This window comes from Poeciliopsis prolifica, unplaced genomic scaffold, assembly GCF_027474105.1.
Source record: "Poeciliopsis prolifica strain line A6 unplaced genomic scaffold, Auburn_PproV2 SCAFFOLD017, whole genome shotgun sequence".
NCBI lineage: Eukaryota > Metazoa > Chordata > Actinopteri > Cyprinodontiformes > Poeciliidae > Poeciliopsis > Poeciliopsis prolifica.
Window position 1 is genome coordinate 2339433 of NW_026562392.1, and position 18068 is coordinate 2357500.

An 18068-nucleotide genomic window follows, 5' to 3' on the forward strand; every position below is an offset into this window, starting at 1 on the left:
CTTTTGCATAAATAGAGTGAAAAAGTTGGACCTGAACAACTCAGGTGCAAAGAAAAAACCCAAAAGCACTATGAAATGTTCAAAGGGAAAAATGAGGAGCAACCCCTAAGGTCTCATGTAAGGAAGAGAAAAAGAGCTCAATGTTGTCCCATGCTTAATCTGTATGGGATACTATCTTTTTACACTTTAAAGAGACGGAATGTCAACTCTTCTATTTCCCAGTAATAGCAAAACAAGTAGATGCCTAATTATAGTCCTCTGACCCAGAAAAGCAGTTTAGTTGGAACATAGCTATCATATCTAACATGTTTCTATTTCAATTAATGAAAATCTCCATCATCTTCAGTCATACACGTAAACAATGTCTATGCGGATAACCATAATGAGTCAAAATCATATATATTCTGTTTGCATTTTGTTTGATGATGTTTCAGGTGACTAATCCAGTTAAGTCCAGAGGGAGTTGTGTACATTTATTGCTGCTGAAAGATCTTTTCACTGGCAAAGATTTGGTTCTTTCTGCGCTACAGCTGCATGAGAATCCTTAATGTTGCAAAATAGCACAGTTTAGTGATAATTTCTCTGTTTACTTCTTATGTCACATTTAAAAGTTGCGTTACAGAATGTTACATTGTGCACATTAATATTCTGCATGTGCTCAGGTTTAAAACAAGGATGTATTCATTCAGTACATGCCCATAACAAATGAACATATTTTCAGTACAAATACATTTTACACTTCTTGACTCAAATGACTGCACACAGGTTAACCTAAAAAGCAAACAAACTTAAAGCAACAAAATCTATCCATACCATGAGAACATAAGAAGTTCTCATGGTTTACAGAACACAATTAAGTAACTAATGTGCTTTGTCTTTGCTTTTAGAAACCAAGTGTTCTGACACATTTGGTTTGTATCTTATTCTTACAAAAATATCCAGTCTGAGTCATAGCAGGCTAGTTTTACCCTACCTACCTTTTAACCTCTACCTTTTAATTAGGAAGCCGGGGATTACGGCATTCATCTACTTCCCTGCTATTATTGAGCTCCTTTAACCTCTGACCCCAGTTGTCTCTATTGCCTGTAATGGGTTAAAACAAGGACCATTGGTGGAATAGTGTTATACGTGCACATAAATGAACACTGATACTCTAAAAATCCTAGACACCCAAAGTGGAACAAAGGCACACATTCACACACTCCAAAGAGATTACTTGGAGGCAGGCACCGTAGGGGACGCTGGGGTGCGGGGGCACCCTGGTTTAACAGCTGGGGAGAGATATTATCTCATAACATCAGGCATGGAAATGGATCCTCCCCTGATAAAACCAGTCAGGAGTATGAGTTCGTAGATTCAGGCCGACCAGGGCTCTGGGAGTTAACCTTTGGAAGGTACAGTGATCTAGCTCCTACATCTTACAGCTCACCGCTTTTACCCTGTCTTTGTTAAATAATTATACTCTAATCTCCTATTTTCCACCTTCTATTTTAAGTTAAGCAAACCATGTGTTGTGTCAGAAATAATCTTTAAGAACAATATATTTAGAGATATTTTAACACAAAAATTTATATTAATACTTACAAAACATCCTGTTTTATGTTTTTATGCTTCATTAAACAAAAATGAAGCACAAAAAAAACTAATGTCCACATTGGGAAAGAGAAAACAACTAGTTACCTGGTGGTAGGTCTGGGTCGCTGGGAGCTGCTTGTTGGAGACGGCGAGGTTTTGTTGTAGACTTGGAGCCATCAGAGACACTGCGACTGGTGGAGCTGGAGCAGCTGTCATGGTCATCCTAAACAAAACAAAAAAAAAAAGAGGATGGTCAAGTTAATACAGCATTAAACCAACATTTTTTAATTCAAGCATAAATAGTGAGGTGAAAGTTTTCACAATGGTGATATTCATTTTAAAACAAAACAGGCTTTGATGGCTTTTAAACTTAAATATATAAAATATATATATATATATCACAATAATCTGTTGTAATCAAGTACACCCTCTGTCAGTTCATAAGATTTTAACAGAAATGATCTGACATTTCTCTTGTTTTAAAATAGGTTACATTTCCAGGGTTTCCCCCCAGAAAACTTACTAACCAAGCTGAACAAGGCACCGAGGCGGTCCACTTGGGTTTTGCATTAAAAGATGTTAAGTTGACAGTAAACATACAATATTACTGGATAATGACATTAATGGAAGACATTGCCAACAAGACTTAAACCCACAATTCCAGTTTTAAAAACAACAAATAAAAAATACAACTAAAATAAATGTCAATTATTTGCACTACTTTTAAATCCAAATTAAGTCATCAGTGAGTGGATCTAAAACCACAATGTAATGATGACCACATTTAGACATAAATGACCAAAGAGAATATCAATGCAGTTAAATTTGATTTAATGGTTTCAGCAAATTAAAAGACAATAAATTGTTCAATATTTAAATTTAGGATTTTAGGGGCCTGGCAAGTTTTCTTTGTAAAAGTTCAAAGAATAATCTCAATAGTTGTACTGTTTTGTCATCATAGCTGCAATCGAATGCTCTCAGTTTAATCTTTGAGTTCTAGCTGTTCATAAATGCATCTTGGTAAACTAGAATTGCATTTGACTGCTCTGTCAATTAATCTTTGCCCCTCTTCCAGATTTCACTACATACATGGTGAAATGTTGTTAGTGGTGCTGATGTGTGCAGCAAGAGGGACCCATAACCCAGTCCATAACGCACCAACTAACTGGGAACTCAAGCTTTATCAACCCAGACAGACTCAGAATGTTGAGACGTAAACACACATGGCGCACATAATGCTTTGTTCATAAAGAAATATTCTCACCGCATGCTCAACGCGCACCTTTAAAGGTGCGCCTGTGAACATTGAGCTATTTCAAGTCAGTAATGGAAGAGAAATAGGAAAATATGCAAGGAATGAGGAAAGAAATGCATGATGCATCCTGATAGACAAGAGATTGAATAGAACATAACTTTTCTCTTCCATTAGGCCTATACTTATTTTGTGTCACTGGGAATTTAAACAAATACATAAATTCTGTTTCCTTAATTAAGTAAAATAATATAACTGGTCAAAAAAAAAAAGAATTAAACAAGAAATGACTTCATTGGATCAAATTGACAGCAAAAATCCAACAGTTTCACTGCCACAACAGTTATCTGACAAAAGGAGTTTATATTAAAATACTGGGGGGAAAGAAAACTCAAAAACAAATTTGGAACAAATTTAAAACCTCTGGAAATCTGGATGTCAAGACAAAGGAGCTTAGCTGAGCAAGCTAAAAGTTCAGTATGGTATTGATTAAGAGGTTACCACAGCACTGTAACCTTTCCACTGTTCAGCAGGGTGGTAAGTTAGACAGACAATCTGGACAAAGAAAGAGCGGATCACATATGTTTGATATTTACGTGTCTCAGTCGTTTCTCTTTAGACTAACCAGAACAACAGTGAATGTGTCAAAAATGAAGTGTATTCGGGTACTTCAAGGACGTTACACCTCACTCTAAAATGCTCAAGAAAATAAAAACAACAATGCTACGTTCTCAAGTTGCATACCGATTCGTCCACATTCATTTTCTCTCAGTGCATCAATGGTAAACACAGGGTAAGATTATAAAAGCTTTATCAGGAATTAACATTGGGATGTGGGAAGTAATTAAATTGTTGTTCAGTACTGACAAACATAAATTTGCCAACGCTAACAAATAAGTGTCAGGTGTGTTATGATCAAATATATCCAGGTAAAAAGAAACAAAAAACAGTAGGCTTATAAAAATCCTTCACATTTTACTGCATTTAGTTCATAATACGCAACGTGATTAGATAAGAATTAGAAACAGTCTGCCTTTCTCTGAGACTCATATCTATACCTAAAGGAATGCAAAACCCTCCAAGCCCACATAGTACATTGAGTTCAAGAGCTCGGACTGCCACTAAAGATCAAGACTTCCAAATTTGGAAGTAGTGCAATTAAGCACTCAATGTCACTGTGGGCAGTGAGCAATTCTCCAGAGGTGAAAAATGCCTTTTCAGAGGGAAGCCCTGGGACAAATGAAGCCTGCTTCAGCTGCTGCCGTGTAAACTGATCCCAGCAATGCCAAAGCTGTGCACAGGACAGGGAATAAGTCATGGAAAGATAGAGAAAGAGAGCGAGACAGACACACACAAAAAAACAGGAAAAGGGGTTACTATCCTACAGGCATGTCAACTTACCCGTTAAGTTAAGATGACGGTAGTTAGAAAGGAAAGGGGCAACAAAAAACAATGGAATAAGTGGAAAAATAATACAGTGAGAAAAAAGTGAGCTGACTAGGCTGAGCAAAGCAGGAAGTTACAGGACTTTAGAGATTGGAAGACCACAGGGAAAAGAAAATGAAAAAGTCTCCACAAGTGTGAGTGACAGGCGAGAGGGACCCCCTACTCAGAGGGTAAGTGGGCACTAGAGTAGGCATGTCTGGCACAAGAAGGTCGTATGTGACCTGTGTCCGCAAACAGACGGTTCACTCAATCATAGACCAGTAGGGACCAGCAGTACCCTCAACTCATAGGGTTGTCTAAGTGTTAATGCCTAAGCTCAACCACCTCCTGCTATTAGGAACCACACACTGCAGGAGCTAAGTAAACAAACTAAAGGAAGCTGAGACACTAGGAACCAAGTATGCACCTGTCATTGAATGCTGTGTGCAAACTTACATACAGCTTGATGGATTAAAAATTTCTGTGCCCCTGTTAGAGAAGTTTACAATTTTTCCCTCATGTTTTATTGCCCTTCAAAAATCTAGATTGCGCAGTTTAGGCCTTGCACGCACAAATACAAACTGCTGTCAGGAAAAGTCTGATTGGTACACCTCTACTTGTTTAGATAAAAACTAACATCTTTAAGTGTTTAATTAGTCAAGCTTTCAAGATCAAGCAAAATTTGAGCAGACATATTTTTTTAATTATATGTTTCAGAGAAGATTTTCCATACTTGTTTGTATTATAATATATGAGTTCTATTGCAATTTCCTGTCATCTGCAGCCTTCTCCTTGACATTCAGTGTAAGAAAACTTTGTTGGGAAAAATAAAAGAAGGCATTTTTTTCTATTACAAAACAAAACTGTTTTTATTGGACGCATAAAAATTAACAGGAATTGGAAGCATATTACATTTTTGTCAGAAACTGCTTGATCTTTGAAATCAAAACATTTTTGAAACTGGTCAATTTAATGAAGTTTTCCCAGATTAATAAGAGCATGCAGACCATTGCTAAATAAACACACTCTGTTATTGTTGCTTTTTCTCTGCAGGTTGCTGGAAAACTTATGCTGACATCAAAGCAGCAGGGCTGCAGACTGGAGGCCAGGCAGGGAAAGGCAAACGCCTACAGAGTGAGAAAATAAATATGGAAACCGAATAGCTCCTTATCTCAGACAGAGCCCCTCCTGCTCCAAGACACTCACATACATAAACAGACACATGGATCCATACTGAATCTGACAAACACACATCCTGCCATACGATCTCTACCGTTTTAAGTTAACTTAATGTAACTTTATACATTCAAACTATTTAGATGGCTACAAAATAGTCAAGTATTTAATCACTTCAATGAAACTCTAACAAATGTAGAAAGCAAAAAAACTGTGATTAAAGGTGGGTTTGAATATTTTATATATAAATATATATATAAATATATATATATATATATATATTTATATTTATATATATATATATATATATATATATATATATATATATATATATATATATATATATATATATATATATATATATATATATATATATATATATATATATATATATATATATATATATATATATATGTAGAAGTACCACAAGACAGAATAACTATGAAATTTTGCTCTCTGTCCTCAGATTGGAGTTAACTTTTAACTACAAACCTGTTCAGTAACCCATATTCAGACGCAACCACACTACATTTGGGACATATGCCTGGAGTGAACACCTTGCTTACAACCCAACACAAAGGGAAGCTAAATATAAAGACCCAGACTCTAAAAACCCTGATGAAGCAGCTGGAATCCATGGCAGATTGGAGGGATTAGAGACTGAAATCAGCCATGATGAATGTAACATTGTGTGACATTCTGAGTAATTATCTCAATGAAAACAGCTCCTTACAAAAATGTGCTCTCCTCCTGCTGCTTTCTTCCTCTGCTCCAGGATCCAAGTTAATTACAGGGAGAGGAAATCTCAATTTAAAGTGACTGAAATAAAAACATTCTAATAAAGAACTGAAATCTACACAATGTACATCATATACACTGAGTCTTCCTTTTTTCACCAAATAAAAACAAATTCATAAAAAATAAAGTCACCGTAAGTGACAATTTAAAAAACTAAGTTGATTTAACTTTTCAAACAATGACAAACAGCAATAAAAACAAAATTTCAACATGCAATGGTTATTTTTATGTTGACTATGTTGCAAGTAATCTTTAAGAAAAAAAAACACACTTCTAGTGGCCATTGACAAAAATCTGTGTCCAAGTAAACATTTTCCTCATAAACTATTTTTAAGCACTTACAATAATAGCGTTTTGCATACTAACTCAAATGTCAAAAGTCAGTGAGAATAGATTACATAGAATACCATCTGTAACACCAGGCTTAAATCTTCAAAGGAAATTTGGCAAATAAGTATGTAATGTTAGTCTTGTGTTTTTTTTAAATGGCTATTGTAAAAAGAGTTTAGTATTAATGCAGGAGTTGTTTCAACTACAAACTGCAGTTTTAATTACAGGGAAATTGACAAAACCTCTTAATCTCCACAAACTTCAACTGAAAGAGCATGAAGCATGTTGAGGAGGGCAGACTGATAAGAATGATAAGAGGAAGTATATTTACATAAGTGAATTCTGTAAAGAAAAGAAAAAACTAACATCACTGATGTAACGTTGTACAAGTCAGCCAAGAATACCTCTCCATGCCAAACTGAAACTGGCTTTGTTTGATATCTGACCTCAACATGCCCAGAATAACTAATAAATCTAAGTTACAGAGCACATTAATAAGCTCACAACATAACATTCTAGGTTTTAATGAGACAACTTCCCCAATATTATCCACACATGAAAAGCTACTGTTTCACTGCAGAAGGGACTGAAAAGGGGATTTTGAATACATTTGAATGCTAATTTTAAAGTTAATGTCTGCAACTGGTTTAAGAACCCCATCATTATTTTTTTAAGGACGGGGTTAAAAAAAAACATTAACACTTTATAATGTGCCATGAGAGCAGTCAGAAGTCTTAAACTAGGGCTAAATCCCATAAACCTCAAAAAAAGGAAAATAAGAGAGAAAATGCTTTTAATCCCTTCGTGGAGGTGTTAAATGTGAAAACATAGTAAAACAAACTAAATCAACATCGGTAACTTTCTTCATCCTGGCAAAACCGCTAATGTTATCAAATTTGAATCCAGACACACAGAACTTGTGGAACAACATAAATCTGAAAGCTGATGAAACAGTGAAAATTTATTTCTAAGTTTTAAAAACTGTTTTTTTTCTATTAAATCATCTTGTGAGTAAAAATAAAACACACGAGTGTGTACTTAACTGTTCTAGTTGTGTTTGAACTGTCCAGAGTGCCACTGCTCAGTTCACTGTGTAACTTGTGTTCGAAATTCCCTATGCAATTTCGTAGAAGTAGCGTACACCAGCTGTACATCATATAAATTGAAAGGGATATTACACAACAACAAAATAAAATTTCAATGGTGTTGTCTGTTCATTATTGATTCTCTGGCTCCTGAGACACAATCCACCCAGATTTTCCCTTTCCATGCCACTTGGGCCAGTTCTTCCGAGGAAATCCCAAGATGTTCCCAGGGCAGTCAAGAAACATAGTCCCTCAAGAGTTCCTGGTATTCCTCTGGATTACCTTCTGATGAGACATACCCAAAACCCAGGGAGGCACCCACGAGCCATCCTAACCAGATGCCCAAGCCACCTCAGCTGGCCTCAACAGTCTCTTCTGGATGACTGAGTTTCTCACTCCATTTCCAAGCCCAGAAACCCTGCAGAGCAAAGTCCTTTCAGTCACTTGGAACTCCAGTTTTGTTATTTCGGCAAATCGAGAGCTTTACCTTTTGAGTCAGATCTCTCATTACCATGACAGACCTGTACAGAGCTCAAATTACTGCAAATGCAGCAACAATCCATCTATCTATCAATCTCCCACTCCATTCTTTTCTCTTTCGCAAACAAGACATGCAGATGCTGAAACTCTGCTTTGGGTAGGATCTCGAGCCCGAACCAAAGAAAGCACTCAAGACTATGGTTTCAGACTTCAAGGTAGTGGCTCTCATTCCAACTGCTTCACATTCAGCTGAGAACCGCTCAAGTGAAGGCTGTAGATTATGGTCTGATGAAGCCAAGGAAACAGAGATTCAATCTTGAGGCCACTAAACTGGCTGCACCTAGACATTATCATGAAGGTTATGAACCAGTGACAAAGCTCAACCCTATTGGAATCCAACTCTCAACTGAAAATAGTTCTAACTCCTGCCAACAATGCAGACCAAGCTCTGACACTTGCCATGAAAGGACACAACAGTGTCAGGAGCCTGGATGCCTGAACTTCCCAAGTAGCCCCTAGAAGACTTCAAGACAGACACTGTCAAACGCCTTCTCCTACTCTACAAAACATGTGAACTGGTTGGATGCACTCCCATGCACCCTCCAGGGCCCTGCTGAGGGTGTGGAGCTAGTCCAATGTTCCATGGACAGGATGAAAACCACACTGCTCCTCCTGAATCCGAGATTCAGCTATTCTGCAGACCGTTCTTTCCAGATCCCCTAAATAGACCTTATCACGGAGGATTAGGAGTGTGAGCTTTTTGTAGTTGGAACACACCCTGCAGTTCCTCTTTTTAAACCTGAGGACCACCACCCCTGGTCTGCCAATCCAGGGAAACTGTCCGCAATGTCCTTGTGATACAGCAGAGCCACGTCAACCAACGTCACCCTACAATATCCAATGTCTTAAGAAACTCCAGGCTAATCTCATCCACCCCCGGGGCCCTGCCACCAATACATTTTTTTAACCAAATCAGTAACTTCAGCTTCACCCAAAGTCCCAAGTCTCCACTTCCTCACTGGAAAACATGCCGGTAGAATCGCATCCTGACGCATCAACTAAAATTACACAAAATTTTTCATCTTGTGTCTGAAGAGCAGGACTTGAGAATTTTAAGCAACCTGCTCTAATACTCTTCTTTGAAAATTTTAGCATATATATAATCAGAATTTTTAAAGATGTGTTAAAAATAAACAGGCCCCATTACAGCAGCTTAGTTTGGCACTGATGTGACACTACTTTTCTATCATTTCCAATGTAAAAGAGTAGGTAAATGATAGTTTTCTTGGAAACGGTGGGTTGTTCTGACATTTTTGAAACAATCTGTTACCCAAATGTGTAGCAAATCATTCTGTACATATATGCACAATATTGACAGTCTGTGCATATTTATGAAGTACTTTTGCAAGTAGAGTTCAAAACATATAATCTGGCTGCCCCACTTAATCAAAAATATTTCATCATCTAGATTTGGTAAATTTTAAGAAAACAGAACATAACTGTATATTTTACAGATGTGATTATTAAAAAAGTGTAAAACAATACTATTTTTAATAAAAAATAAATGGACAACTGAAGATCTAATACAAAAGAAAGGATAAAAGATTTGACATCAGAAAAGAAAAATCACAAAAAGAAAGAAAAACAGCACAATAGAAGTCAAAGAAAAATGTAAAAAGCGGGGTACATTTTTCCAGATTAAGATCTGAGAACCAATGGTTCTTTAGATGTTTCTATCAGTTAACCACAAGCCGAGGCTGAGCATGTGAGGCATGCATCTTGTTACATTCACTCTGCGATGATAATAACGGCAATGTATTGGTCATATTAAAACACTAAAATAAGTCTTGATATACACAGAAGTTTACAAAAAAAACCCTTCAGACTTAAAGCTTTAACATTAACACAAAACGCATTCATAAGAAAGAGTGTTACTACACTAACCCGACTTCTATTTATTCATAAAAATTACTGGTTGTTTTTCATGAATTTATCACCCAAATGATAAGAATTTTAAACTTACAACAGTTTCCAAAGAAAAAAATTAATTTCAAATCTTTGTTTTATGACATCAGCCTTTTTATTTTAGTGAAGCGACAACACAGGATCTACATTTATCAGAAAGCTAAACGATACATTTATTTATTTAAGCAAAACTATACATTTCTCAGACTTTTTCCTGTTATGTCAAACAAAACACTAAGACACATTATGCAAAACATAAGCTCCCCTTGAACAATGTAAGCATCAGGCTCATTGTACAGTGTAAGCAATGGCTGAAGCTACTTTGACAACTTAATTACACATGTGAGGTGCAGCTGGAAGGAACAAACTGTAGTAAGAGTCAATGTTCTGAAACCAGCAAGATAAAATAAATCTAATGAAATAAGAGGACTTTCCATCAGTGTCAGGAAATACCACTCCCAACTAAGACGATGTTTCAATACCCAGACGGAAAGAAGTATTTGCTCAGCACTTCTGAAGCACCAGCACAAACTTTAGACTTCAATTTTGCACTTAAAAATAAACCCAAAACAAATCCGAGACCAGGATTCTGGCTTTAGAGTAGACATATTGCTTCAGAAATATAAATAAGCAATTTCCACACCACAGAAGAAAGTGAGATGACCTGGACAAATTGTGAATGAAAGAACCTCCATGCCAAGGCAATGAAGCGTATAAAAGTAACACTCAACAGTTGTCATTTTTACTTTATATATGAGTTAAATACAATATATTTCCAAACTGCAACATGTCTCTGACATGTAAAGTATCACTCGAGTAAACATTTGTCTTAATTGAAGGTAACCGTTTCTTAAAGTACAATATCAGACAGAATAGTGAACATGTAATAAGAGTATAAGGTCAGAAGAGGGGCCGCTCTGGTCCGGATGGCTTGAGAGCAGGGATTAAACTGTGGAACAGCAGCATCCTGCCCAAAGTGCATTGATCATTGCTTGACTTACTGAATACAGGAAGCTACTGGGATGATTTTTTTTCCACCAGCTTCTTTCCTGCTACAAGAAGTTTTCAAAACGAAAAAATTGTTTCATGCCACCAAAAACCCTAAATCTACCAGATTTCCATGACAAATGTTCCACTTCTTGGTATCTGGGCCAGTCAAAATTAATTTTTTTTTTTATTTTTTTTTTCTACTTTCCTGTTGTGATAAAAAAAATGAACTAGATTTTTCAATATTTTGTGCTCAAGACAAAGTTTTTTGTTTTCTCATAAACAGCAATCAAATATAAACTCTTCTGCGCTGGAACAAAATAAGATAGTTCATCCCTTGTCCAAAGTCTTGTCGACTTTTGATCACTTCATTTGGAGGAATGTTCCCAATTTCAAATGATTGGCTTAAGTGGCACTTGTAATTCCAGCCTCCAGATTACACATTCAACCTCCAGATCAACATCAAAACAGTCATAAAACTGTCCGAAGCAAAAGTCCAAAACCTTATAACAATTGCCTTTGCAGCAATACCCCTTGAGACATTTGGTTACGCACTAGATCCATGTAGTGCAAGAAGAAGTTTTGAGACTGCACGTTCACACCAGAAGCAGTAAATTGTTCACATTTAAATGCAATAGTTTAATTTTATTGTTAAACTGTAGTTATTGGAGCCACAATTAGTGGATTTTGTTCCTTTGATTCACCGTTTGATGCATGATGCTTCTATTTGAAATTTCTGTTCATCGTGTTTGGGCGGGATATTAAACTACGTCCAAATTAAATGTAATTGAATAAGTTATTTTTAAAAAATTGACAGGTAAATTATCAATCTGTGTGACTAGATTTTTTTATGTCGTCAGTCACAATGACAGACAATAAAGAAGTCCAGCACAACCTCCATCAGATACATTCACTTTAATTGCAAAATTAATGCAATGAAGCAAGGACTTTCACTTAGGATTTTTGGAGGTTAAGGAAATAACTCTTTTGTGACAGCTTTTTTTTAGTACTTTAACCAACTAGAGCAAGAATGTTTTACAGTGTTTATGTTCTGAGGTACAAATTGAAACAATCTCAGCTTTCCAGGATTAATGTATCATTAACCAGTTTTGAGTTTGAAAGAACCAGATGTGCTGTAATGGCTGCTGTAGCCATATGCCTGCACTTCACTCCAAAGGTGAGCAAACATGTAAGTCTAAATTAGCAGAAGCTTTTTTGTTTTTGTTTTCTTTTTTACAGTTGTTCCTTTCCATATGATTTCAAATTACCACATAAATGATACAGTGTAGTCAAGGTAATTGTAGTGTTTTTTGAGAGGGGGTTGCATATGGTGTCCTCCATAAATACTTCAAGCAGTCCTTTATGGTACAATGTTGGAAACATTGATATTAACAACTGCAATTTGATATATTGTGCACGAGTCATCTTGACACAATCAATATTACTAGTATTTATAGACTATCACTCTATAAACACAAAAGGTTTTGTTTACACATTATGAACTCAACCTCAAAAGGCAGGTGTAAAGTCTCAATGTAGGACATCGAATGACCTTTGGAAACAAAATGTGAAATAATAAATATATTAATGTAATAAATTTAACATTTAAGAATAAATGAACAAGCCTCTGTCTATTAGGAGATAGATTCAGGTATAGAATAGTAGCTTAGGCCTTTTGGGGAAGTCCTGAATAAGGGGTTTCCTAATTCACATGCATTACCCATTATTTAGGAGCAATGAGGTTTGGTGGTGTAAAACCCTAAAAATAGTTTGGAAGGAATTTAACAGAGGAAGGGAATGCATGCCAAACCAACAAGTCTCAAAGGCACCTCCCCAAATCATCTTGAGGCAAAGCATCAATCAAACACTCCACATCAGTGGCAAATTCACTCAGTGGTCATAAAACTCCACAGATCAAGCGGCAAGCTGAGCCAAAACCAGAAAGGCTCAGCTCAGTAAACCCAAATCCTTATCACTGTCTCATAAAAAATAAGGAGGGTCTTAGAATATTATGCTGTAACTGCTGTCCAGCAAGTTCCTCTCTGCCTTTGCTGATCACGGCTTATCTTAAACATCTGGGGCAATTTACTATGTTGTAAAGGGGAAAAAATGTAAGTTAAAAAACTCCATCAAGGTACACATTTAGACTTTCAATTAAAGCTGTGTAATGTTGGAGATTTGGGTTGCTATGTCAACAAGCAACAAATTCAGAAGGCAAGTCTGAAAAGAAAAGCAAGGTAAATTCTTGTACAGATAGTGTAATGCCATTTTCAAAGGTCAACCCTGGAAATTAAATTTTATACTTTAAAAAAAGAGCACAAACAATAAACTGTAATTAATTTATCACAGGTAATTTTTCTTTTATAAAATGTTCACATGTATAACCTACCACCAGTTTGTAAACTTAAAGCTAAATAATAAAATGGACAAAATCCTTACCATTCTTTCAGTACTACAATCCTTATTACACTGTATTTCAAGCAATTACACTGTCAGCAGGAGCTGTAATCTCCAATTGCTGTTAAATGCCCAAATTTCCACATTTTCTGGAAACCACAGTCGTGAGCTGCTCATGCAGAAGTGCAGATGGACCCTATTGGGCAATTTCAATATCCCTAATATTACTCGGTTCCTCTCGGGAGGAAACATGAACATTCAAAAGGTCTAAATAATTCCGGTCAAATTACGTGGCCTTTAATGAACTACAAAAGATGTGCGGATGTTTTTACAGGCCAGAGCTCAGGCTTTAACTGTAATTATGAAAACAAACCATATTAATGATATCATTTATCATTTCCACACATTGGCGGTGTGAGGCCTACCACAAGGTTCCACTGGACAAAAGAAACACTAGTGATTGTCTAAACAAAACATAAGATTTTCCATACACACATGAGATTTTGCAGTTCTTTTCAAAATCCTTTGGGCCGCTGTGCAAATTGCACGAGAGCTCCAGGGTGAAATGTCAAGGCCCATCTGTTGCATGAACCTATGCCAAACAAGCTCCCTGCATCCAATCAGAATATGATTACAATTCAACATATATCAACATTATATGGAACTATATATACAAAGATTTACTAAATTCTTTATTATTTATTCTTGTTATGATCTTATAATTATCCTCATTAATATAATCACAGCTTTAATAAGAAAAACAAGCTGGCCTCATATTCTTGGGTTAAAACCCAGTAGTCAGCCTCCTGCCTCCCAGACAGGGGAGAAGTGCAGGGCTTCATTTAAATTCCACATGTTTGAAAGATTTCTCCTGTAAGTCTGGCTTTACTCCAAATTGCGTCTCTTGGGTTCGCATACCACTGAATAATTTGTCCAAATGTCATTTGCAATTCCCCAAAATCTTCTCTTTACCCAAAGCCTTTCAGAAAACATCTGTAACAAATAGTTGTTTTGAGAATACATCAGTGCTGTTACTGGTACATGACCTAAAGCTGTGTACGAAGCATTAAAACAAGTCTAAATTTCCATAGAATTGGAAACGTGATAGCATGAGCAGTAGCCACCTGCATAGAATGATATTTGCCATTAGTTCTGGGGAGCTCAAACTCATGTGTTACAAATCTTTTTGCTGCTGCCTATATAATTAGCTGTAATTGACTTCCCTTGAAATGTGTTTCTTCTGGGACATCTGGCCTTGAAACTTCAGCCTTCCCATATAAGGGGCCAGCTCTGAGCTGCATTTGGAATTTTATAACCAGCATGGGTGGCAAACATGAGTCCAGAAAAATCTAAATAATTTTATCCAAGACAACTGCTTTTACATTGCCAAACTTCAAAAATAAGAAGACTTATGACTACAGAAACTATAAGATATCTAAAGAGTGTAAATGTGATATTATGAAATAGGCATTTTAATGGCATTAAACTGATTAAATGGTGAAACCACAAAATGTTGGACATGGTACTCTTGAGAAACTTAATAAGACAAAATATACTTTTTTGGTTTCATTTAAAGGGGTACTTTCTAAATAATAAAATAATCTTAATGATCCTGAGTGAAGTACTTGTGAGTACTTGGCAAAATCTACATCTTGAATCAGGTCAGACTTCTCATAAATTTAGATTTTTCCTTGTGAAAAAAACTGTCCAATGAGGAGTAAATATCTTATGTTTTATTGTAACAATCCATTTTATTACAGTCCAGGTGAACTCTTTAGTGGATTCAAACCTTACCAGTAAAATATTTTTTTCTTTAAAATTACATTCCCCTCCATACAGCATATTTAATACTTCATGCAATTGCTTATATAGCTGACAGTTGGCATATCCCACCACTTACTCTTAAGTTGAGTCTGCCGACAGTTTTAAAAATGTCCATTTTCATATATTTCACTGTTGTACAGCAAGTAAAGAAAAACGAACAGATGAACTAGAAGAAATGCAGCTCCCGCAGCTGCATTTCTTCCATGCTATTGCATCTTGGGGTACACCAATAGATGCAATAGCATGGATGCTGACTTGGCAAAACTAGCAGCACTGTGTTGTGATAATGTTTAAATTGCATGAAATAATTCAATTCTAAGAAACATTTGATATGGATTTCTGAAATGGCAGAAATTCACTGTCAATTCTAAGAGCCTTGCTCAGAGCAAATGCTAGCTTGTATCTGCTCTGATTACTGTCTGCTTCAGGTGATTAATTTCTGCCATCTCCTCACGACTAAAGATATAGAGACCTTGACGCAGCAGTCCAGGGTTTGTACCTTTCCCCTTTGTGTCAAGAAGGGGGAAAGGTGTGTAAAGAAGCTGCATTTGAAACAGTTTTTGGAAACATTAAGATAAATGTATTAGAGTTTAATTTTAACATATAGTGAACTTTAAAGAACAAGCTTTTCTAGTGAGTGCTAAAATATGCTTCTCATTAAGAACTGACCTGTGCTCCATCTTTTAACTTGAGGATGCACTCCATGGTGTTGATGGTGATGACAACAGGCTCTGAGCCCAGCTTGGTCCAGGGTACATGGATCCGTAGCTCATGGATATGGCCGCTCATGAACGTAAATGGTAACTTCAACTCCTGCAAAAAGACAAAGATATAAAAAATACAAACAATTGTTAAAATAAGAGTCAGAGTGATAATTGACTGCATTCCAAACAGTCCTTCGTGACATAAAAATTTCACCCATGAATTTTTCATGGTGAATTTTGGTGGTGATATACCGGTACTGTGCAGCCTGAAGTTCATCTTCTAGGGACAACGATGCTAAATATACAGAATGTTAGAATGCCCAAGAGCTAAACTTGAAAACTGCTACTTACATTCTAATCTGACTGAGCTTGAGCCATTTAGATAATGAAAAAAAAAGTCACACTATCAAAATGCAAAGCTGTTAGAAACATACCGAAAGACTTGCACCAATGAATGTAACAAGAAGATTCCCGGTTCGTGCTTAAACAGTTACCTCGAATTCATCTGGGCTTCAATTGAAAAATGATTGTGATCATGTTGTAATTTAGCGGGGTACAGCCAGCTTTCATTTGATGCCATAGAGTTGAAAATGCAATCACACAATAACATGAAACCAATTTCTCTAAAACTATCCCTATATTGAAGAATTGGTCATCCTCTTGATGGCTCCAGATCATTACTATTTCATTTCATTTTGTGGTCATAAATTTTCTCTTGGAAACTCACTCTAATGTTGCTTTGTTGCGTTGTTTTGGTCAATCAATGCATTCATTATATCAACACTCTACATAATTGGGTGTGTGTACACAGCTTTCTAAGCTTCCAGGGCACTTTATCAGGTGTATTACTGGTAAATGAACAATTTGCTTTCTTTATTTCATAAGCAGCAACAAGTTTGAGATCCAGAATTAAAACACTATTGTAATAAAGACTAATGACATTAAGTACAAATATATCAAAAAAGCAGTTAGTTTTTACTTAAGTTCACTTCATAATTAGGTGACTCAGGCACCTGCACTGAATTACTTTACTCAAGGCATATTTCTTTATTTATGCTGTTTGTTGCATAATCTTCTGAGCTACATTTTTTCAGACAAATGCAATGTTATATTTACAACTTGTTTGCACCTCTGACAGTGTGGCAGATAAAATGTGGAGCACTGTAGTAAAGTATGGAGTCCATCTTGATCAATGTTCAAAAAAGCGCAAGTTCTATTTAGCATATATTACCTGCTCCAGCACATCCAGCTTCAGGTCCAGCTTGCTGAGCACCACATCCCCTCCCCATAGAGAGAGCTGTAGGTCAGATGGCTTCAGGTTCTTTATGTACTTGTTCACATAGCTCATCAAGAGTGGCGTGACGTAGGACTCCAGCATCTTTTCACTGTGGTGGACACAAATCAAAGGCTCAGCGAAACACTACAATGTCGGGCAATAATGGTGTTCATTTGTAGAATTTTGTACCAGTTACTGGGGTACTAAGGATTGGTGTAGAGAGCAATTAAAGCTCTACATCCCCATCCCACAAATAAAGATGATTTACTGTCAACACTGGACATACACGCATTCACACACACACAACTAAGGGTAACTTAAAGACACAGTTTAACCTAACAGTCATGTCTTTTGTACTATGGGAACCTGCAAACTCCATTCAAAAAAGAACCCAAGCCTAATTTGAACCTCCACGCTCCAAATAACTGGCTATTCTCTAAACAATAAACATTCAAGTGGCTGATGACTGGAATAAAGAACAGGAACATTAAATAACTGGACTCTGGAAGTACAGCACCCAACTAAAATGTATATTCATAGTTTTAACATCTCTTGTCTCTTTTAGTACAAGAGATGTTAAAAATTTGTGTAAAGCATGCATGTTCAATGAGTTCTCAAGTATTACTAGTATGATTAAATACCAAACTTAGGGCATATTTATGTACTTTAACGTGTGTGATAGTCTTGCACTATTTTTTGGGTGAAAAATAGTCATGCCCAAGAGAAGACTACTGATGGTAGATATGGGCGCATTGCTAAAGTCTGAAATTAGGTATTGGTAACAGCAGAAATCC

At 36.3% G+C, this 18068-nt stretch overlaps 1 protein-coding gene across 3 annotated transcripts in view; it reads right to left on the reverse strand.

The window, feature by feature from the left end:
• LOC129367556 (intermembrane lipid transfer protein VPS13B-like) overlaps positions 1-18068 on the reverse strand; it is a 291895-nt gene that overhangs the window by 273116 nt on the left and 711 nt on the right. For all 3 annotated transcript variants that reach the window (XM_055042090.1, XM_055042091.1, XM_055042092.1), the window contains exons 2-4: positions 17230-17383; positions 15964-16107; positions 1681-1798 (exon numbers count right to left, since the gene is read on the reverse strand). In XM_055042090.1, coding sequence (XP_054898065.1) covers positions 1681-1798; positions 15964-16107; positions 17230-17376 — 409 coding nt within the window. In that variant the 5' untranslated portion in view covers positions 17377-17383. The remainder of the gene's footprint in view (positions 1-1680; positions 1799-15963; positions 16108-17229; positions 17384-18068) is intronic.